The sequence below is a fragment of the Saccoglossus kowalevskii genome, chromosome 14, assembly GCF_978046115.1.
Source record: "Saccoglossus kowalevskii chromosome 14, keSacKowa6.1, whole genome shotgun sequence".
NCBI lineage: Eukaryota > Metazoa > Hemichordata > Enteropneusta > Harrimaniidae > Saccoglossus > Saccoglossus kowalevskii.
In genome coordinates, this window is record NC_140654.1 from 13,160,691 (window position 1) to 13,185,425 (window position 24,735).

The window sequence follows — 24,735 nt, forward strand, 5'->3', positions numbered from 1 at the left end:
CCATCAAAATTGGCACATATATTTCCCATGCGATTTACAAGCACTTGAGGGGTCAAGTTCACACTATACGTTTGTGTGTTTCCAGTATTAGGTACATGAGGGATGACTAGGAACTTAAACATAATACACGAATGTCCTGTACAATTTCATGTCAAAGGCCAAGGTCATGATATATAGTTTATGTATTTTCGTATTAAGACATGTGGCCATTGCCTTCAAACTTGGTACACATATTTTTCATGTGTTCTCAAGTCTAAACTGTGGCCCCGTATTGAAGAAATCTATCGCAGGCCGGAATCTCCTGTGAGTGCTGACTGGCAGCGTTGTTACATACTGGGTTTCTGTGACTCCGCTGGTCATTTGATATTGTACATTTCCCGTACAGGCGTGCTTATAACGTACAAGGCGATGAAATATACGTCAATGATGTCACAGATAGCAACCAACTTGAAGACGGCCATATATAATTACCATTTCAAACAAATCGACTCGTGCTCATATTTTCTGTAGCCCTGTAACAAAAGCACATACGTGAAATTGAATTTTGTTCCGACAGTCTCCCGTTGGCTGTTGAGTATATACACACTGGATATATATATTACTAAAATGTTACTTTGCGGTGCGTATATATAGTGAATCGTTGAGTACTAAAACACCGTTTATATCAATCGAACACTTTAGTTCACAGCGTTCGTGTTTTTGTTTTTTTTATCTGTGGCCTTCCTTTAATTATAAATACTGCATTTACTGATAGTATTTCTTCCAAATGATGAACGAATTTACATCCAATCAGAGTTGTTCATTTGAACGACGTTACTAACACCCATGTACGCCATGTCACGAGAGGACGCCATTGAATGCATGATGCATACACTCACCAGAAAGTGCTCGAATTTCCTTCAGTTTTCTGTAAACATCTCCAGTGTTGTCAAGCCGTCGAACAATCATCAATAGAGTATTCCATTTAAATTTGCTGTCGTGTTTCTCGTAGAGTGCATGGAGCATCGTTTTGGCATCACCGCGGAGTCCGGAGTCTCGTACCAATGAAATGTGCTTCAATTTCGGCATTTCCAGTCCGGCATTTGTCGGTATCCACACTGGTTGTACTATTTCTGCTATTTGGCAAAGTATATCATAATCCACGTATAACGGCTTGATTTTCTCAAGAAAATCTGTTGAAATAAAAAGAATAAAACTTCGAAAATACAGGATTTTATAATAATAAGCAAAAAATAATTGCAATAAACATCAAAACACGAGATGGGGGACGGATATTGCCACGAGATCTGGGATGGTTATTATCATGAAATCAGAAAGGACTTTGTCATAAAACGGGTATTGCCACCAACTTAAGGACGGATATTGTCACCAAAATCGAATTAGAATATTGTTATTAAATTAGTGACGGATATTGTCACGAGATCTGAGATGATTATTGTCATGAAATCAGTAGGACTTTGTCGAAAAACGGGTATTGCCACTAAATTAAGGACGAATATTGTCACCAAAATCAAATTAAGATATTGTTCGGAAATCAGTGACGGATATCGTCATGAGGTCAAAGATGGACTTCGTCACACATTAAGAAACGGATATTGTCACCAAATCAAAAACGCATTGTCATAGGATCATAAACAAATATTGTCATGAAATCTGAGACTGGTATATCATGAAAACGAAGATATAACTACACACGCTGCATTTAATGGTATATTACGGTCGACGTTGACCGAGTTAAGCTTTGTATATTACTCATTGTCCAAGGTCGGTTGTCGGCAAATGTTCTACTGTTTGAGTCTTCTAGAATGTCAATGCTTTGACATTTAATACGTTGATATTCTATCATTTAGTGAGAACATCGCCATTTCTAGTAGTTTTTACATTTTGGGTAAAATGATATATGTTCGACTTTTTCTTGGAAACAAAAAAATAGCCTTATAAAAACTTCATATGGAACAAATAAAAAAATAAATAATCGATATAATGTGACATCGACCATATTTCACTTTGTGTTCTGTATACTATCATGATGTACGTTATAAGTTTCGGGTGTCAGCTCGCGCCGTTCAGGCACGTGACACCACACCACGTGATTTGTCGAGATCATTGAGCAGCTCGTCCATCAAAACATCTTTCACAATATTTATTCAAATCGTTACCTTTAACTTTAACTTCCAGTTTCGTCGTGTCTCTTTCTAAACGTTTTACTTGTATAACAGTTTTCTTGGGGTCTGATAACTCTTTTTTGTACTTCTCCAGCTGTACCTGCAGATCTTTACCAACATTTGGTGGATAGATGGAGCGTACAGACTTATCAATTTTCTTCATTTTAGAATCAACTGCATTCCTAATTTTATTCAATGCTGCTTGTTCTGCGCGAACAAATAGAAAAAAAAGTGATAAGATAGATTCGGGGTAACATGTCAAACCTAGAGTGCAATTACACCTCAAGAGATGAATGGTATTATTAAAGACGGACCAATTTCCAGGAAACACGGCTGTCGACATTATATCACACAATGCTTATTTTTTTCATTTTTATCGTGAAGCTCTATTTGTCTTTTTTTTTCTTTGACAACACTTCAGGTTCACCATACACGTCGCAAGTGATCGGACTCTAGAGGGCGCGTTATATTGAAAAGATGTGAATTTCTCCATCAGAATTATTTTACAAGAAAATATAAGACAGACTTGACTAATAATAATTATGCGGCTATGGTGTGTACAAGTAGAGAAATGCATCGACATTATGTTGAATAATGTATGACTTTACCTTCCATTCTCTTCTCTATGTCTAATGCTGTATGGTACATATCTTTCAACTTTGTGCTACAAAGTTTATTGATTCTCGTCTCCTCTGCAATATCATTCAATTCTTTCTTAAACATCTCTATATCCTGGTAAGACGAGACTGATGGCAGTTTTTGGCCTATTGCCAGTATTTTGTTTTCTAGTTTAGATCTCAATCTGGACTCATTCTTTTTGGCGTCTGAAAACAAACAAAACTGCGCGGTACATAACCATGACAACATGACATCATTGTAGCTAACCATATCAAGGTTAAGTACCGAACACACACGTGTCTTGCAGTTGTTTATTTATTTTATATAATATTTATTTCATATATTTTTTTATCTATTGTCACATTTTTCCGAGATTACCAAAATATACAAAAACTACCTGCAAACAGTCAATCAAAATATAATATATGTAAATATTTATAATTAAATTTTAATAAAAAAATTGGGATAAAATAAAAAGTATAAGATAGAAACTTATTGTAACCTAGTTGGCAGCAATGGGTGTTCGATCACCTTGTACTTACCATGGATCTTAGTTTCCATGGAAACGACGTCTGAGGTTAGTTTTCTCAACCGTGTAAGCGAAGTACTTTTACGAGTACACTCACGTCCAACTCGTTCCAGAGATAACTTCACTTCGGAAGTCGTTTCACTGATTCCTAATGTGTCACCCATTGTCTGTTGCAGTATGTTCACGTGCGACTGAAGTGACTGTTTGAGCGACTGTGATGTCATTTCCAGTTTTGCTGAAAACATGCAAATATTTGTAAATGTATTGTTAGTACCACCATACTGGAGGGTCTATGGTACCACACACTTGTACAAACACAAATGATAAGTATTGTTACGAGGAAAGTGCATTGACACGTATTTTAAACAATATTATTGGTAGTAACCACGCCGTAGATTTGTTAAGCAACCCTGCAGCAAGGGGTCAACAAAACGCCGTATCCTCATCCGATCTACATTGCATATTACAATTACCATCTTTTAAACAAAGTGAAAGTTTTTAAGTAATGAATCCATAGCTCATAAAAAGACTCTCTGAACATAAAGTTGTTTTTATTTATTTACATAATACAGATTGTACTAATTGAGTTTCAATTTTGAAAAATACAATAGGTAATTCAAAAATGCTCTAAAGCGGCTACAATTTTGTGGAAAAACATTCGGTAGCCTGTTAAGATTAGATAGATATCGAAATAGATTGGTTTTAAACGTTTCATGTCTACTTTGTTCACTGACTCAACAAACGAAGATCCAACAGATCGAATACATTTTCAAAAGTTATTTCAGGGTACTTCGAGTTCGACTGTCCAATCCAACACCCCGACAAGATAATCATATTATTCAGTACTTGATAGCTTTGTAATTTTATTTATTTATAACAAATGATAAGACAAATATCACAGTTATCTTCTTCCCACTTTGATAAAGAAACCATCTCTGATTTTGTTTGTTAGTTGTATGGTTCGCAATTATATTTATACAATTTTTTTTATAATTCAATGGTAAATTATGGGACTAGTTTGGTGTGAACCTTGTAAACACTTCATTTGCGTAAATTAGGAAATGTTTCTCTTTATGGTATATGGACCCCTTACCTTTGACAATATCTTCCGTATTCTCTACTTGCCACAGTAGTTCTTGTAATTGAACCAAGAATCCAAACGACTCATTTGCCTCTCGTTGTTGTCTTTGTACAGTTGACCTTAGGTCATTCGCTGATGGGTCGTTTGACAAATCTTCGTCAACTCTCTCACTAATCCACCGTAATTTATTCATAATACTTTGGTAAATGCTCTTTGCTTTGTGCACACTGCGATCTGGTATAAATGTAATCAACACAGATGTTATCTTTAACTCAGCCAAGATGCCGTCTCACATTTTTAAGAGCAGAAACACACTGTACCATGCAGACGGACAGTTAGCCCCATCTCTAGGTAAAAGAGGGGGAGTCGTCACCTGCGTATGCGTCAGGTGGCCATAGCGTGTCATTGTTTATAAACTCGCGTCTACCTATGAGCCTTTGCGTTATTAGTGTGTGTTGTTATCGTTGCTTGGGACTCAATTCCCGCGCGTGCGCAAGTGACGACTCTCCCGCTTAAAATGTAGACCGGGAGTGACTCGGGGCATTTTCCGAAATTGCATTTTGCATGATGGCTGGTCTGGGGCCAATTGCACCAGTTTTTCTTTCAATCAAGTTGGACGGCATCCAATCTCAAGGTCATTCATCAAAATTAATTATTGCAACGGAACTATAAGTTGCCAGCTTCCCTCTTCACACAATTTGTGATCATCTGTCACAAATAACAATGATTTTTACTTGCCTCTATATCGGGACTCAACGTCATTAAACGCCCTCTGTAGTTGCACCAAGTCTGGTGTCGAAGTTCTGGCTGCCGGTATCTCATATTCTATTATCTTCAGAGAATCTTTACAAGGTTCGGACACTTCCGGACAATATTTAGTTTCCCGCTTCATCACGTGTCTCAATTCTGTTATTGCAGCGCGGATGGATACAGACAATGTCCTCCACAGTGAATGGGATTCGGCTGCAACGATATTGAAAGTCGTTGTTTTTTGAGTGTTTACTAAATCGTGAGATATATTTTAAAATTATTTCCCGTGATTATTTTTTTACCTTGTATTTCTGCCTCCAGCGCGTCTATTTCTCCCACCAGTTCCACGACATCTTGAACAGCCCCCTCTATTGACGATTGGAGTTCAATATCAGTGATTTCGTTTAAGAATTTCTCCGCCAATATGGTGTCCGTAATGAAGACTTGCTGAACATGGCGCCGTAGTAAAGATAGTCGTGTTTCGACAGTAGACAGTGTGGCCTCAGTAAATCTACCAATCTCTCCTGAAAAGGAAATATGTCAGACTATAACATATTACTGGGATTTTTTTACTTTCAATCTCAACTATGTAAGAATTTGTAAGTTAAAAACGTAACTCCCAACAAGCGAGAATTTGTATAATGTGGACTCCAATCTAACTTTTTAGTATTTCATTGGTTAACATTGACATCTAGCTATAACAATAAACCGTAAAACACATTTCCACGTTTGTCGTGCTGTAAAGGGACGACGTACCCTGCACACGTTTATCGAGCGCCCTCTTGTGGCCAATTTACTGCATGACCATTTATTTTCACCCGCATCTAATTTCAATATTTTGATGTTTTGAGCAATTTCAATGGGTTTTAAGTTCAATGAGATTTATTTTTATTCTACAAGTTCATGTGGATTTAATTTAATAAAATTCACTTATCCACAAAAATCACGTAATTAAAAAACAGCGTAATTAAAAAATGCATTTACAGTCACTGCAACCGATGTAAAACTATGTGTACTAACCGTCTAATTTATCCTGTAAATCTCGCGCCTTAGCTTCCATTCTGGTTAACTTTGTTGGTACATATCCCGCTCGCTGACACCCATCAGTCAGTCTAATAGCAGCTCTGTTGAGCTCTTCCTTCACTTCATCTTCTTCCAAATGGATAGATTCTCTTCGAACTCTGTCCACCAGATAATCACTCATAGTAGTGAGCGATGACCTGCGCTCGATTGTTTTTTCGTCCTCGAGAAATTCCTCGAACATGTTTTTGTGTTCTAATAAAGAAACAATTAAATGAGAATGATTAAGTTAGAAACATATTCAATCAAACAAATATTAATACAGTATTGAGGTGACGAGGATGAGAAAGGGCAGCAGTTCAGTTTGGTCATGTGACTCGCAGACTTTAGCCCTTCTCACCCGCTATTATGGATTAATATAGTGTATCTATCGAAATAGTCGCAATTTTATCTGACAATAAATTACTAGCAGGGTAAAATTTGAAATTGTGTCTTTTTTCTTGGATAAAGTTAGGCACCGGAGATGACTCTTCTATCAGATTCTTGTGAACTCGCCTGAAGGCGGACATCCGGGTATTTTCACCGCATAGCAACCATCGCGGTGAAAGCAAAGGCCGAAAACTCTCAGAAAACGGTACTTTGGGATGGTTGTTGAGACTCCCCTGAACAGTGTAAACAAGATCGTGACAGAAAGCCATCCCATACGAGATAGCGCCTTCTACCTACCTTTTCGTTCTTCCTCGACTTCACTTTCTAGTGCTTTCTCAATGGAACCAGTTAAAAGCATCTGTGCAGCCTGATGACCGATCATATCGAAATGATGGTGCAGCTCATTTAAGGACCGACTAAGCGGTTTTTTGTCTATTTTACAAATAATTGAATAAAACGCGACAAGTAGAGCTTCGGGGTTCCGTTGTTTAGTGAGCCAATATATGGTTAACGCCGAGAGCCCCAGTCGGGTCGCTAAACCACGGAAATCTGAAAACGTTTCTTGATTACACGATTGCCATTGATCCAGATATCTCTCGGAAGTGTTATTAGAATTCCCACCAACAAGTTCCGTACATTTGAGAGCAGAGTGTCTCATCAATGCAAGGTTTCGGGGTCTGCTAGTTCTTGAATACGAACCGGACCGAGAATTACGAACGTGCTGAGGCTGTGGTAGAAATATTTTAGCTTTGTTGGAAAGAGAGTGCCTTCTCATCGCCAACAAGGCACACATGCGGTCGTGGATATCTGGCTGCAAAAGTAGTGCGGGTTTAGCCATTTCAGTGAGAAGCGTTTGATGGTCATCATCCGGGTCATCTTCAAATGAACTTGTCCATTCCTTATTATGACAGTAGGTCTCAGCGTTTTCAGTCGGTACATCGTAGGTGTCGTAATCCACAGTTACGTCATCTACCATCTGCAAGATAATATTAGAGCACTAAAAAAAACATTTTAAAAACAAACTGAAATTAACATGAAAAATTACGTATTGAATTACTGGTACGTATTATTAATTCAAGGTACATGCGCGTTGAATTACTGGTACGTATTATTAATTCAAGGCACATACGAGTTGAATTACTGGTACGTATTATTAATTCAAGGTACATGCGCGTTGAATTACTGGTACGTATTATTAATTCAAGGTACATACGCGTTGAATTACTGGTACGTATTATTAATTCAAGGTACATGTGTTTGAATTACTAGTATGTACTATTAACTACTAGTACGCACTATTAATTACTAGTACGCACTATTAATTCAAGGTACATGCGCGTTGAATTACTGGTACGTATTATTAATTCAAGGTACATGCGCGTTGAATTACTGGTACGTACTATTAATTCAAAGTGCATGTAATTGCAAATTTAAAACGAAAACTACTGTGTGTTCTTTACACACAACGCCTGCACCAGTTTAATGTATGAGCTGAATGGATACAACCATATATACTGTATTAAAATAACATCCATATTGTCCATTCAAATATAGGTATACTGCTTGGGCTATTATAATTGAAAACGTCACGATATATGTACCCATGCTTAATTACAAGTCACATTTTCTCCGCGAATGTCTCTGCCATGGCAACCCCGACACTGAAAGTCGAATATTCAAGACAACACCGACACATGAGACTTCAGCTAGGCTGTGTTACCATACAAACAAGAGTGTGAATAGAATTTATTGATTACCTCTGACGCCCCACTTGTTTTCCTTGTGATGTTCATTTGCAATGACTTGACTATTGAATTCGCCTGTTTGACTTCCACTGTCATTGCAATGGACGGAGTTAGCTGTCTTCCATAATACTCGAATTGGAACGAACGTGACATCAACACGGAGTGCCATAAATCTTGCAATGCAAACCTCTGTATGGATAGAGGATATACAAGATAGTTTATCATAATTATAGATTTTGTTGGTTGAGCCAGTGTATATCTTTATCGCATAGTGTGTACTAAATATACTTCATTATACCGTGGCGCAGTCTGTAGCAGCTCAATAGCTTGTAGACTTCAAGCAAAAATTATAGCAGTGAATGCTTCATTTAATAATCGTTATTCAAAGTATAATTTCTTTATGCGTGAGCAGTCTACTGTCTCAGTCTGTTGTTGCGGGCCCAGTCATTTTTGTGGGTCCCGAACTGTCCCAGTGTTTTGTAGCGGGTCCCAGTCAGTTTAAGTCTGTTGTTGCGGCTCCCGAACGGTCTCAGTATGTTGTCGTGGGTCCAAAACTGTCCTTAGTCTGTTGTTGTGGGTCCCCCAATGACCCAGTCTGTTGATGTGGGTCCCCCAATGACCCAATCTGTTGTTGTGGGGCCCTCACTGTTCAGGTCCGTTGTTGTTCGTCCCGGAATGTTAACGTATGTTGTGGTGGGCCCGTCACTGCCCCAGTCTGTTGTTAAAGGTTCATTTTGTCTGTTTTAGGCTCCGAAATGACCTAATCTTATGATATGGACCCGTCACTGTCCAAATCTTTTGCTGTGGGTCGCTATCCTAAAATGATTAAGGTTGTTGCGGGTATAAATATATATTCCATTTTACAAGACAATATAAATATTGCAAAACTTGATTAGGGCCTCAAAGCGCTCCTCCACCAGATGGCTTTTACGCTCTTTTGTCAAGTCAATTTTACGCTCTTTTGCCAGAAGACGTTTACGCTTTACTGCCAGGTGACTTTTACGTCCCTTTGCAAGGTGACATATACACACCTCTGCCAGGTGACTTTTACGTTCTTTTGCAAGGTGACATTTACACACCTCTGCCAGGTGACATTTACGTTCCTTTGCAAGGTGACATTTACACACCTCTGCCAGGTGACTTTTACGTCCCTTTGCAAGATGACATTTACACACATCTGCCAGGTGACTTTTACGTTCCTTTGCAAGGTGACATTTACACACCTCTGCCAGATGACTTTTACGTCCATTTGCAAGGTGACATTTACACACCTCTGCCAGGTAACTTTTACGTTCTTTTGCAAGGTGACATTTACACACCTCTGCCATGTGACTTTTACGTTCCTTTGCAAGGTGACATTTACACACCTCTGCCATGTGACTTTTACGTTCTTTTGCAAGGTGAAATTTACACACCTCTGCCAGGTGACATTTACGTTCCTTTGCAAGGTGACATTTACACACCTCTGCCAGGTGACTTTTACGTTCCTTTGCAAGGTGACATTTACACACCTCTGCCATGTGACTTTTACGTTCCTTTGCAAGGTGACATTTACACACCTCTGCCATGTGACTTTTACGTTCTTTTGCAAGGTGAAATTTACACACCTCTGCCAGGTGACATTTACGTTCCTTTGCAAGGTGACATTTACACACCTCTGCCAGGTGACTTTTACGTTCTTTTGCAAGGTGACATTTACACACCTCTGCCAGATGACATTTACATTCCTTTGCAAGGTGACATTTACACACCTCTGCCAGGTGACTTTTACGTTCTTTTGCAAGGTGACATTTACACACCTCTGCCAGGTGACATTTACGTTCCTTTGCAAGGTGACATTTACACACCTCTGCCAGGTGACTTTTACGTTCTTTTGCAAGGTGACATATACACGCTTCTGTCAGGTGACTTTTACATTCTGTGCAAGGTGACATTTACACATCTCTGCCAGGTGACTTTTACGTTCCTTTGCAAGGTGACATTTACACACCTCTACCAGGTGACTTTTACGTTCCTTTGCAAGGTGACATTTACACACCTCTACCAGGTGACTTTTACGTCCCTTTGCAAGGTGACATTTACACACCTCTGCCAGGTGACTTTTACGTTCTTTTGCAAGGTGACATTTACACACCTCTGCCAGGTGACTTTTACGTTCCTTTGCAAGGTGACATTTACACACCTCTGCCAGGTGACTTTTACGTTCTTTTGCAAGGTGACATTTACACACCTCTGCCGGGTGACTTTTACGTTCCTTTGCAAGATGACATTTACACACCTCTGCCAGGTGACAATTACGTTCCTTTGCAAAGTGACATTTACACACCTCTGCCAGGTGACATTTACGTTCCTTTGCAAGGTGACATTTACACACATCTGCCAGGTGACTTTTACGTTCCTTTGCAAGGTGACATTTACACACCTCTGCCAGATGACTTTTACGTTCCTTTGCAAGGTGACATTTACACACCTCTGCCAGGTGACTTTTACGTCCCTTTGCAAAGTGACATTTACACACATCTGCCAGGTGACTTTTACGCTCCTCTGCAAGGTGACATTTACACATCTCTGCCAGGTGACTTTAACGCTCTTCTGCCACGAGACGCTTACGCTCCTCTGCCATGTAATGTTTACGTGATTATAACTACTATAGGTTATAGGGTAAACTCTTTAAGCGCTAACGTCAACTTCTGTTCGGTATCACAAAAATAAACGCACAATTTTTCCCACATTGATGAGTATAAGAAGGCAATGGAAAATTATGTCCTTTAGCCAAGAATTATCAGAATGTTTGATCAAAGCTTTGGCGAAAAATATGGTGCTTAAAATGGTATTATTAATTCATCATCTATATGTGCTCGGGATAAACTCTTTATTCAATGATGACCCCTCGACCTACCCACGAGTAATTTATTAACCGTGACGTTATCTACCTGGAGATAAATATGCTAGATGGGGAATGTTTTCATTGCGTGTGTATTTTTCACACGTGAAATCATTGTAGATTTGGACACTGTCATCGCGATCTATAACGAATCTATAGTGAGCATTATGTCGATCCCTATGCTGTTCGCAAGAGGCACCAACTACGAAGTCGGTTTTCAAATCGTAAGTCGTGACTATCGTAACTTTGACCTTTCATCGCCGACATCACGCAATCCATGTCCGAATGTTTTGTGATTACATTAACTGTATATTTCATTCACAGTTGTTTTCATTTAGACGTGGTTCGGATAGTGAAAAACAATCTCAACGTAAAACATCACTTCTCTATATTGTCTTTTATAATTATAATGCCAACATACAAGCATTATGACTTCCCTAGGGGAGCGTGTTCAAAGAGAAAATACAAGCTGGTACATCTGATGTTATTGACGAGGTTCAAGATATTCTTCAGAAATTTGGAGGCCAGCAGCTGTACGACAGATACCTTAGTACAGCAAAGCAAGTTTACCCACAATACGTTGAAGAATTACAGGGCATGGCAGACGGGTCCGGGGTAACGTTTGATAAGGTAATCAAGTCGCTCATACTTCAGAACGCTCCATCTATATGGATATGTGAATTCAGAAGCATGTGTGTGGTCTAGTGACACCTACTAATGCTTTTTTTATCAACTAGCAACTATTCAAGTTAAACCTCAGTGTTCACGTAAAAATAGCGTCAGCAACAGTGATGGCGGCGACTAACAAAACTTATGAATAATAAACAAAACGAATCATTATTCATATTATATTGTGTCGTTCATGCAGTTGTTTCTCAATCTGATTTCCGTGGAATTGTACAATATGGCACACTCTGCATCAGTAGACGTTACCAGGGATACAACATCTGAAGGTTGCACCGATCTTTCAATTCAGACAGACGCCGAGGTCAGTGGAAATGTATTTTTTGTAATCTTCGATGTTTTTTCCCCAAAAATGTGTCTGTTTTTATTTCACATTCACCTCATTACAGGTTTTGATGACGCACACAGAGGACACTTTTGGGAAAATAAAAGAAGGATTTCTGGTGAACTGTCAGATTGTTAACCCAATCACGCACCTTACAGAGGAACATTTTGTGTCTTACTGCGACCCCGGTGTACTACCCTCCGATACGTTCGGGTTTAACATACATGGATTGGTAATGACGGGAAACACTATTTATCAACGTTATCTCCCATGCGATAGAATTGGTCAGTATTGAAAAGGCCACAGCGTTGAATGAATAAGTCAAGTGATATTATGATATGTTGTGTTTAGGCTGAATTGTACTGTGTTCTATGTAATGCGATGTGTTGTTGTGATGTAATGCGATGTGTTGCTGTGATGAAATGCGATGTATTGGTGTGATGTAATGCGATGTATTGGTGTGATGCAATGCGATGTATTGGTGGAATGCAATGCGATGTATTGCTGTGATGCAATGCGATGTGTTGCTATGATGCAATGCGATGTGTTGCTGTGATGCAATGCGATGTGTTGCTGTGATGCAATGCGATGTATTGCTGTGATGCAATGCGATGTATTGCTGTGATGCAATGCGATGTATTGCTGTGATGCAATGCGATGTATTGCTGTGATGCAATGCGATGTGTTGCTGTGATGCAGTGCGATGTATTGCTGTGATGTAATGCGATGTGTTGCTGTGATGCAAAGCGATGTGTTGCTGTGATGCAATGCGATGTATTGCTATGATGCAATTCGATGTGTTGCAGTGATGCAATACGATGCATTGGTGTGATGCAATGCGATGTGTTGCTGTGATGTAATGCGATGTGTTGCTATGATGCAATGCGATGTAATGCTGTTATGTAATGTGTTGCTGTGATGCAAAGCGATGTGTTGCTGTGATGAAATGCGATGTATTGCTATGATGCAATGCGATGTGTTGCTGTGATGCAATACGATGCATTGGTGTGATGCAATGCGATGTGTTGCTGTGATGTAATGCGATGTGTTGCTGTGATGCAATGCGATGTGTTGCTGTGATGCAATGCGATGTGTTGCTGTGATGCAACGCGATGTGTTGCTGTGATGCAATGCGATGTGTTGCTGTGATGCAATGCGATGTGTTGCTGTGATGCAATGCGATGTGCTGCTGTGATGCAATACAATGTGTTGCTGTGATGCAATGCGATGTATTGCTGTGATGCAATGTGATGTGCTTAATGCGATTAATTGAAAGAGTTAAGTTTTTCATCAAACGAATACTCAGTCGTATGCGAAGATTTCAGTTTTTTATGAATATGCGTTGTAAAGCATACGTTTTTAACACTGTCGTCCCCTCTAAAAGAAATATCATGTATGTCTTGAAACAGCATGCGTTTCAACCTGCATACATTCATACATACGCTAATTCCACCTTTCAGCTCGTAGGCTGGTAAATCGAGCGGTACTTGGTGCGAGCAGTTTACAGGAAGTCTGTGATATCCTCGCCAGAGAACCAGGCGTTGGCGCGGCATTCAATCTTAACTTAGGATGTCTAGGATCGGATGGATCAGATCCTGAAATATACAGTATTGAATTTGCCAACGGAGATGACGGTACACTTATTGACGTGCAGAAATTCGGAGGCTATAATTACAGGTCAAACACGTGAGTCAAGATGTAATTGCATTATTACGCTATGATGACGTGTTTACAATATGAAACACACTATTACAAAATATTACTTCAAAGCATGTTATAGCAATGGACTTTTTTTTCTGTACCCGAGTCACCTTTTCCTGGGGCTGTCAAAGTTCAACAAAATGACACTTGAGAACCGAACGTTGAGGGCGTGTAAAAGTTACATAAAGTTAGATCTCATTCATTGCGCTCACTTCAATTGTAATTTCGTACCACTCAATATGATTTGTTAGCGATCATCAAAGTTAATATATAAAAATGCCAACATAGTGTTCCTCTTGATCCTTTTCGGCAGTATGAAGCGTTTGACTGTCGAGTGTAATTCGGCACTCGGCCCAGAACGTCGGGAAGCGAGAATCACACAACTAGCAACTCCAAAGAATGCACGTGATCTACTGGAGATAATGAGTGACACAGCAGATGCCGAATACCCGATATATAGATCGACAACGCCCCCTGGAGTCGTGGAGACAGCGGCAGTAGGTGAGAATATAGCAGTATCTTATACTAGGTATATTTGCATCATTACACTATCAATTTATCACGTGATGGTGTACTTTTCAATTCTGATGCTGGAATTGGTTAAAGCGCGGTGGTCGTCGCGCAGCGCGTGTTCGAATTTCATGTAAATAAACAACGTATTTTACACGCGTTGTATACGTCGCTATGAGTCCCTTATCGAACAGGACGCGGCGCGACGACTGCCGCCCTTTAACTTGTTTTACGGAGTAATGCCTGGTATTGCAACATCACCTGTTCTTACATTCAAAGTAATGCATTACATCTACATCACGTGTTCTTTTATCTACAGTAGTGTATGCCATGTTCTTGTATTCGCAGTAGTCTATGACAACAATGTTGTCATTTGAAAACCATGTGTACTTACATCCACAATAGTATCTTATGTGTACATCATGTATTCTTATATTCACAGTATTATTTGATTTAAAGCGAGCGACGATGTCGGTGTACAAAGGAAACCCAAAAGAAAACTGCTATATCCCTATTGCCGTATTACCGCTAAGATTTCCCCCAAATCCAGTTCCAGATATATAAAGACATTCATCGTTTTAACATCATTATATAGATCGTCTTATTTCTTTGTATATGCTTTATATTTGCTAATAAAGTATTCAATATATTAGACTGAAATGTTTTGATTTGATTAATGAACACGTACATGTATGTGTAAACCAATTTGATTGGACACACATCAACCCAGGGGTCATGTCACTAATCAACCAATCACAATTTAAATGCCTTGCAAGTCCCAATGATTTTTTAAAATATGTTTTCCTCGCGCGCGCCCTGATTGAGGGCTTGCATCACCTGGGTCAAAGGTGAAACTAACATGTGGTCTTTTGTTTATTACTTAGCGGCTGTGTATCTGTGGGTTTATTATGTGTGTAATTGGATGTTCTAATCTTGGTGTTTTTCCAGTAATTTCTAAAGGTACAGTAGGCGTGTCCTGTTTACCTTGGATTTGCAAGAGTTTGAGCTGGCCAGCATGTTTTTTTTTTCATAAGATTGATTACTGGCATGTTGATTTCCTATTTTTGAGCCATGTTTGCAACTTTGTCTATCATTTTCATATAGCAATCTCCTCATATCGTTAAAGCGGAGGGGTCGTCACCTGCGCATGCGCGATAATTGATTCCCGAGCGACGATGCTAAAGACACAAAGGCTCATGCGCAGACGTCTGTTTGTAAACAACGACACGTTATGGCCGTTTGCCGCATGAGCAGGTGACGACTTTACCGCTTTAACATTGTCGTCTATGGAGTTCCATTTAGTGGTATGAGCCCCCAGGATGTACCTGCACTTGCTGTGTCTCGTTTATTCGCCATCCGTCGGGCTGCACACCGTCAGTTCTTACGATGACTTCTTTTCCTTTTGGATGAAGCTGCAGCAACTGATCGGGACATAACCTATGACCTTGCTCCATTGTATTTACGATCTACCAAAGATAAAAGTGACGCATGGATAAATACACTGTATGTAATAGATCAAGACATCCCTGGAGTAGGGGCGTAGTTTACTCCCATTGAAAAAGTGTATAAGTATGCACCGCGGTTTTGATCCCTGTTTTTGAAGCTTGGCCAACTATTTGGACACCTTTTTTCGGATCTCCGTATTAAAATGTTGGTAATTCGGCGCCGCAAAAACGACAGTTTTCACACCTTTTTGAGCTAAAATGTGCTCAACATCGATTTGTTTGGATCCAGAATTTAATTTGTTGCAAAGATGAAAAAAAATTATGCATGAACTTCGGTGCATACAGCAAATGGGATTTGCACTGCATTGTGATATTAAAGCCCGCAGCGCGTGTTCGAATTTCATGTAAATAAACAATGTATTTTACACGCGTTCATAAGTCGCTCCGAGTCCAATATCGAACAGGACGCGGCACGACGACTGCCGCCCTTTAATATTAAAAAAAAAGAACGTGTGTGCGTCGACGCGAGCGTCATCGTCCATGTGCAATCTCATATTAAAATAGCTCGACTAGGTGTAACAACCAAAGCGTTTTATGCAATTTCTCCAATGAAGTCACACCTAAGTGAATGAAAACTCATTGTGCAAGGAAGTTGCGAGTTATAACAGTAAAATAGGAATTGTATTGAAATATGTCCATTATTACCTGTGTGTCTGCTTTAGTATCATTCCATATCCTTAACCGGAAATGAAATGTATCACAGCTGACGTCATCTTCAACCGAGAACGCCCCTACCCGGACTAGCTTCGGTGTATCGATCACGTGCACAACTTCTGCAATAACCTGAACTTCTACAAGACGGTCCACGAACAGGAGATAATCCTTTTCCCGTACTAAAAAATGGAAGCCACGCTCTTCGGTGATGTGTTTCCATGGTGATCGATCCCCATCTCGAAAGAAAGCCTGGAAGTGCCATTTGCGCGCTTCCTGTACACAGTGCGGAAAGCACAAAATAGCAGTTCTGTCTAATTTGGTTCCCAGAGGGCCGCATCGTATTAAAGGACTAACGTAAGTCTGTTTGCTTGACAGTGTTGGCAGACGCGATGCATGACGGTTAGCATCGAGGAGTAACGATACCTCAAATTCACCAGAGGATTGATCCACTTCAGTGCAACCACGTGGTCCGATTCTCGGCAAAATAAAGTAGACATCTGACAATGGTATAGATACGATTCCTCCTTCGGGGCCTAGAATACCCACTCCAAATATAGAAGTTGTGAAATTAACATCCTTTCTGGTCCAACTGCATTCCGTTTTGGCAACTCTAGCGCGATACTCGTTTAAACAGCTTTGTAGGTAATCCGAACTATTGAATTCTAAACTTTTATAACTAGAAGCTGATGAAATGGTTCTCTCTGTTGACGTTCCAATAGACACTGAAAAGAAATAATAAATGTTAAATCGTTGTTATCTCCACACATGACATCTAGACAAGCGTTGTTTATTTTTCTTATTCACATCTAACTAAATTATTAGTCAAGATGTAGTAATAGACAAGTTTCGAGTTAAAGCGCCATCAGTCGGTCTCCGTGCGAGATTGTGAGGAGGGGTCTAGCTCGCGCATTTGTTTGCCGGCGTTCTGATGAGCTTTCGAACGTTTACGCAGCGACCCCCCCCCCCCCGCGCGAGCAGACGAAATTGGGGCGTTTTTTACACCAGATCGCGCAAGTTTCCAAAGTGACAGCGGAATTCGAGACTTGTCTATTATCTTGGCTCTTTGGATCACTGGTTCATACAATTAATCCAAGTGCAGCCACGGAGTATTTTTTCATTCTTTCATCCATTATTTCAATGTATATCAACGTTTAGAGACACAAATATTAAAGCGGAAGAGTCGTCATCTGCGCATGCGTCAGATGGCCATAGCGTGTCATTGTTTACAAATAAGCGTCTTCCCATGATCCTTTGCGTCTTTAGCGTGTGTTGTTATCGTCGCGTGCGCAGGTGACGACCCCTTGGCTTTAATCTATACTCAATTTGACCACATTATTCAGTGTTCCTGTAACGACCGTGGGTGCATCCATTACATTATGACACACTATTAGACTAAGAGTTCGTATATTGTGACGTATCGAAGGTTTTAACATCTTGTCAAATATATAGTGCGTCAATTATTAAATAACACTTACGTTCTGAAACACTGCGTTCGGAGAGTGTTCCCTCAATATCAGCGGTGCTACAGGCAGAACATCTGTCTGATGACATGCTCCTTCGCCTCTCACGGCTACACACGATCCTCGGTGCTCTGTCCGCGGCATCTCCAGAAAGCCAGCCACGTTCAACATATTCAACAATAAAACTGCAGTGGTCGATGCTACATGGAACGAGACTGATGAGCAGTCCACATTGACCTTTGGCTCGGAGTGTTAACCGTTTACTCAAATCCGAGTGAACATGTATTTTAAACGCCATTTTCGGCGCACAGTCTTTCCAGTCTAGCAAACGTCTTAATATCATTCGTAGACATCGCGACTTTTCTTCTTTCCCTCTATCTTCTAAATTTTCACGCAGAATTTCCGCCAGTTTGCTGTTTATTTTTCTTAAGTCTAATGATCTTCTAAGAAGGTCATGAAATTCGCCGACCAATTCAGAATCAGCATCTCTTTCACTGACTGCCAGACTGTCTCGACACAAGGCGACTTCTTTGAGGTCTACAATCTGGTCCCCAACTATACGACGAGGACGGTATTCTTCCAAGGCTCTGTCAATAGCTTGAGTAAACGCGATAACTTTGGGTAGAAAACAATTCCATCTCTTCTTCAAATGTTCCAAAAGTCTCTGGATGTTGTGACATTGCTGGACAATAGTAATGTTCAGTACTTTTGTAGAGTTTTCCATGCCTATTTGAAACAGAAACGATGTGGTATTAAAACTATATGTCAACTACAATATCGCTAAATGCGAAAATATTACTGTTTTGTGTTTTTCGTTATCAGGCATGTTGTCTTGTTAAAGTTGAAAGTTTCAGACATGTACAATACTATCACTGTACTTTATTATCCCCACAAAACAAACTACAAAGTAACTGCCATTTTGATGAACAACATTAGTGGAATCTGAAATAACCTGTAGTTTAAAGGGGTGGTCTTGTCGCGTCGCATCGTGTTCGATATGATACTAATAGCGACGTACACAACATGTACTTGTAAAATACATTGTTTGTTTACATGAAATTCGACCACCGCCCTTTAAGGTCAAGTTTATATTGAACATATGATTCATCTAGATCATGTGAAAATTACTCAAATTTGAACGTAAATGCAATCTGACAATTCACCCTGAAAAAAATGAACCGGATGTTTCTTAAATGTGATGTGTCATATGCTCGCTTACGAAGCCCAATCACATCTTTGGACCAGAGTGTCAGTATCTCATGCCTTAATTTTACGCAAACAACCGGCACCGGGACTAATTAACACGATTTTGTCAACAATTTTTGGGGGAGTTAATAAGCAAAAGTTAAAGTTAAATCGCGCAGTCATATACCTCGTTGTTATGTATTTCGTAAGTGATCTATATCGAACATTTTCCGTGTATTGGACGACCTTAGCGTAGTCGTCGCATCTTTGTTCATATGAGTCCCATATCTCACGCATGCGTTGGGCGACGACCACCACCCTTTAAATGTTTCTGCAGGACACATAGCTTAGATGAAATGGCTGCAGATGAGAAGTGTGGCAATTGATTTCCAGAAAATAGCATGAATTCGACCAGTATCATCACAGTAAAGTTCGAGTCGTGTACGAAAGCCTAGGACAACAATGATAAATATCGTATATGTGTATATAAATTGTGACGCATGCGCGCGTCGATCTGTGGTCGCCCATTTGTCTGGACAAGTCAGAAAACCCTCAGCATAAATGTTATAATCTAATTGTCAAATGGATTGACCTCTTGACCTATGTTTCATGTTACTATTGGTAACTGTTATCGACTTATGTATTGGACATTGGACTATACGTATTGATATTTTAGAAGTAAAATCAACCTCCACCTCCGACAAGTTTGGGGCACGTTCGGGATATTGTTCGGGATGTACTCGGGCGCATAAGACTTTAACAACAGCGGGGGAGTGATGGATGAGTGTTGAGTGGCTTGACTTTATGTTGTTGTAATAAACAGTGAAACGAGACATCGTTAATAATAGTTTGCACTCACATAGCGTCACACGCACGCACGTGTTTAGTTATTTGCCATATTGGGTAAGTCACGGTGTACTGTTTGAAAACGATCGATTATTGCTTGTTTTCAAAGCGGGTGGCTGTCTAAAAATAGAAACAATGCGAATTAATTCACTTCTGGCACAGCATTGATGTAGTTTAATTTACCGCGACGAAGCATACGTACGTGATACCACGTCCGAATCGTAATTGTTTTCCAGTATAGCAACTAAATGTCTACATGGCTTGGTCTTTGTTTGAAGGTGTAAAGGTGGTCTCGACAAGTTGTTATATAAAATACACTACAGTACCCAATAAATCTGTTTCTTTTCTTACGAATAACTGTTAGTCATTTAAATGCAGAAATTTATTGACTAACAGTTGATGGATTTGTATTGTTCGTGCCACGTACGATATGAAGTTTAGTCATTAAACACAACCACATCGCATTCCATGGGTGTGTTACCTTATGGCTTCGGTCAACCCGTCATCCGTCAATTGTCTTTTGTAACGAACATATGTTTAATTCTCAATTCTAATTTTTTTTTTAGTTTTTTTATTAAATTTTTATGTAAATTATTCAAACCTGTAACGTTAAGCTGCATAGTGGTTGTATCGCCTCGTGTTCGTTACGCGTCTACAACGCTTGTAAAATACATTTATTTGTTCAGACGAAATTCGAACGCACAAGCGCGTTTCGTGTTCAAATTGCCTATCTTTTCTTGAAAATATATACTCTGCAATGATTTACCTTTAATGGTTTCAAATATAAATGCAATTGTTATGTCCAAAACCTAAATCAATACTAATCGATTGTCCATCCTGCAATTAGAACACGTGTTATTGAACTATTGATTAAATTTTATAGTGTTATATACAATGACCGTAAGCAATTAGTTGCATTGTGGGAACACGGCGAGAATGCTATATACGCACCTGACCTTTGTGTAATTGTTTCTTAGCATTAAATAAACTAAAACTAGAAGCCATGCCGGACTTCTTTCATCGTTATATGTGTAGGTCCAGAGCCAAACCACAAAGCTCATTGTCTGTGAGTAAACTTGTCAAATGCTAAATTTATAACTAAAGTTACAGTTTACATATCCATTTATTGTTTTTATTTTTTCACTAAACGTGTATATTTAAGTAAAAATCTGATTACCAAGTTCGTGACATTTGACCAAGATTGAATTCAAGAATTCCAATGAGCGGCCAATATCATACACTGCGAGTGTTTCAAATGTACATTGCATATTTAACGGAATTTAATGTGTTCACTTCGATAAACACCGACTGTTTAATTCACCGTGTGCATTATTGAGTCGCCAGGCATAAGTTTGCAGCATTCCTACGTGGCTTATCAAGGGCTCGGTCATGATGACTTATGATCGAACACAACCTGACAACAACAAACAATCCCAGAGGAAACACATCGTGTACGTTGTGACGTTGAGGTATTGGACATGGGTGTGACCCGTCTCACGCCCTCACACAGTGCACATTGCCTGGTTGTTGCCGTCATTGTAATGATCTAATTGAAAATGTGATAATATAAAAGGGTTGCAGTAAAACATGGCATAGCAGGTCAGCCGTGTAATGCACATAGTTACTCTCAACAATGGTGCATTTGGAGTTGCCGGAACAGACGATACACTGGTCGCCATATTACAAAACATATAATGTACATGCCTGGGGACTGATCGCGCACATTTCAATGATACATTTTATCCACGCTCTAGGAGTCTTTTTTAAGGAAGAGAAAAATAATACCTGCTTCTTAACTCGTATTCATAGTGAAATTAGTAAAACCTATGACAATAGTTTCCATTTCGCCGTACGAGAAAAAATGGTAACAGATTCTACACAGAAAAACATATGTTTTCTGACTCACGCATCCGACGTCGGTGCAGAACTAGCGGGTTTGGCATACGATAAGATCACTCGGAAGTGTGTGATAAAAGTCGCCATATTTATTATCGAACCGGTCACATACAGCATTATTCTCGCTGTGCGTAATTCATGTGTGTTGTTATTAATTATATTGAGCTGAACACCTGTTCGTTGGATGTAATTTCCGCGACGACCGGCGTTGCCTTTTTTTACAGTCCCGGAAAACATTAAAAAGTGTGTCAAATCAAACACATAGTTCACACAATATACAGAACATGAAACAAAATTATATTTATGTAGAACGATTATTATTTTTATCACGAAAATGACACGTGTTGAGTGATAAAACACGGTAATATTTGTGTTTATGTGATTATTATTAGTAGTATTGTTGTCATCATTGCCTAATTAGTACTAATTTCATTATCCATATACCTCATGGTTAAACTCAGTCGACACATTTCAGACATTTCCCGACGTTGTCATGACAGCACCCGAATACAAACAAACAATTCGACCTTTGATTGGTACACGGTGTTGTACACTGAATTCCTGTTAACGCGGTGATCGGTGTAATGAAATGTATTTACCCATGACCATAGATATCTCAGGAGAAATGTACAACAGCGATAAAGGTGATCAAGTCAACTCGTCATAAATAAAAAAATACCTGTGTTCCTGCATGCACTGTACACTGTGGTGGTTTTCTGGTGATCCTGAATACAATTAAATCTATCGATGCGTTTTTTGAGCCTCCTACATTGCAGTTACCTGGCACACTCCCCACTCCATTTGTTACATGAACCGACACAATCGTAGATATGCAAATGAGCTAAGATCTCGTTATTGACCGTTGTTGGCGGGTTGGAAACACCGTTCAACGACTGACAATTGACAAGTTACAGTTTCTATATCTGTCACAAATGCAAAGAGTATACAGCGACAGGTGAAAGACTTTGGTCAGAATCTCACTCACATATATCACCGTCTCTCTCCGCTGCAAACAAAATATGGTCACACAGTGTGATCATCAAACACACCCATAGGTTTTAGTGGTGCATGGTGTGGGGCGTTTACAACATACTGTAGAACACGTTGAAATAGCTGCATGCAATTTTTAAATTAGCGGATTTGATTCTTGGCACGAATTAACAGAATCTTAATTTAGCTAAAGTGTCGACTATCTCCCTGTGAGAATATACTTTCTATTAAATTAGCTGCATCTTGAATTAGCGAAATTACAGATTAGCTAAAATAGCTAAAATAACATGCTAGCTAAAAAAGACATGTTTTACAGCATATACGGCACATGTATATACTACATACTATTTCAGAAAAAAACACACATCTGCGGTAATATGTCTAATAATCCACAACACGCCAGCTGAAACATATGTAGATTTCAACTAACATAATGATGTACTTGTTTTCAGTCGCAACTGCAGCGCCCGCTAGTGTCAATAGTCATATATATATTATACCATTCGTCTATAGTCACAGAGGAACTATTGTAAAGCAGAAGTCTTCGAAGGTAGCACAAGTGAACCACAGTAAGAAATACAATATACAATATAATTTTTTAGGGGAGAATGCTAAAAAATGTTCACATAACTAAAAGTATTCAAGTTACTGTTTTGTCGTTTTGTTTATGTTATATTGACAACAAATTGTAGTTAAATATGTGTAACTATGGCGCTCATAATGGCAAAAGTGTTTTGGGCTCTCTACTGCATATAATAGGTGGAACGGACCGGTTCTCTACTGCATGTCTTGGGATGAACGAACCTGATTGACGTAATGGTAAGGTGTTATGAATATTAAATAAAGATTGGTTATATAATAGTGACAAATTCCGTAAATCATGCTTTCGAATATATCAAATATATTAAATATCGCTGAATGTCATCTTTCATTCACTTGTTTGCTGATCAAGGTATGTCATCGAAGCATTTTACGACGTAGATGGCGCTTTAACATTCATGCACCTATTGAAGAAAATCAAGATGGCCAGAAATCTTGACCACTATGACGCTATGGATATAAGGCACCAGTCATTTTGTCAGCATCTTCTCATATCCTTAACATTCAAATAAAACAATGACATATTAATTATACTTATTAACAATTCATTGTTAATGACAAAGTCCCCGTTGGAATTGAATTAGGAAAAATGTTTTCGATGGACCAAAAGAATAGTTAGAAATACACCATACACCGTAATTTGCCGATGTTAAATCGTCAGGTAAAAAAAATAAAATAGAAACATTTACAATTCGAGGGAAACGGACAAAAAATCGTCCGCGAAGTCTCAACCTAGCGTGAAAACTGTCATGGCGTTGTGTTATCAATTCCACTGAGGGAGGGACACAATGGATTACGTAAAGCCGATGACTTATTCATACAGTTATAGAAACATAGCGATCGCCATTGGGTGGGTTGAGTCTAAATTTACCTTCCCTCAAACCTTTAAAAAATACTTTGTATGACGCAGTTTCCGTGGACCGTGCGAAGTTAGACGACCAGGTTGAAAAGGGCCCTAATATTTTACTACACAACGACTATTCGCAAACGCCGGTGAAACAAATTCGAAATAAAGTCACATTGGAAAGGGAACTATTGTAAATCGATGCAGGTTTCATTCAACTGCAGACGAGACAGATCGATGCAAATTAAACGAACTCTGACCCCTGGAAATACCTCATTCATAGAGTTCCTTAGTACCAGAGGTCGCCGGGCACA

General features: G+C 39.3%; 1 protein-coding gene across 1 annotated transcript; it reads right to left on the reverse strand.

The window, feature by feature from the left end:
* Positions 1-739: 739 nt before the first annotated feature.
* Positions 740-22,801, reverse strand: LOC100369683 (uncharacterized). Its single transcript, XM_085507466.1, has 17 exons — positions 22,667-22,801; positions 18,088-18,786; positions 16,592-17,322; positions 15,767-15,907; positions 13,718-13,895; positions 10,348-10,881; positions 9,237-10,255; positions 8,350-8,526; positions 6,890-7,568; positions 6,164-6,418; positions 5,446-5,667; positions 5,132-5,356; positions 4,406-4,627; positions 3,326-3,547; positions 2,774-2,989; positions 2,160-2,372; positions 740-1,172 (listed from the first exon to the last, which is right to left on the reverse strand). Exons 2-17 carry the CDS (start codon positions 18,782-18,784, stop codon positions 838-840), a joined length of 6,066 nt encoding a protein of 2,021 aa, XP_085363592.1. The 5' UTR covers positions 18,785-18,786; positions 22,667-22,801; the 3' UTR covers positions 740-837.
* Positions 22,802-24,735: the final 1,934 nt, after the last annotated feature.

Coding starts and splice junctions, on each gene's coding strand:
- LOC100369683 (XM_085507466.1), bottom strand. CDS start 18,784: ATGGAAAACTCTACAAAAGTACTGAACATTACTATTGTCCAGCAATGT. Junction 6,419..6,889: donor AGTCGAGGAAGAACGAAAAG/GTAGGTAGAAGG, acceptor TTTCTTTATTAG/AACACAAAAACATGTTCGAG. Junction 2,990..3,325: donor CATGGAAACTAAGATCCATG/GTAAGTACAAGG, acceptor GTTTGTTTTCAG/ACGCCAAAAAGAATGAGTCC.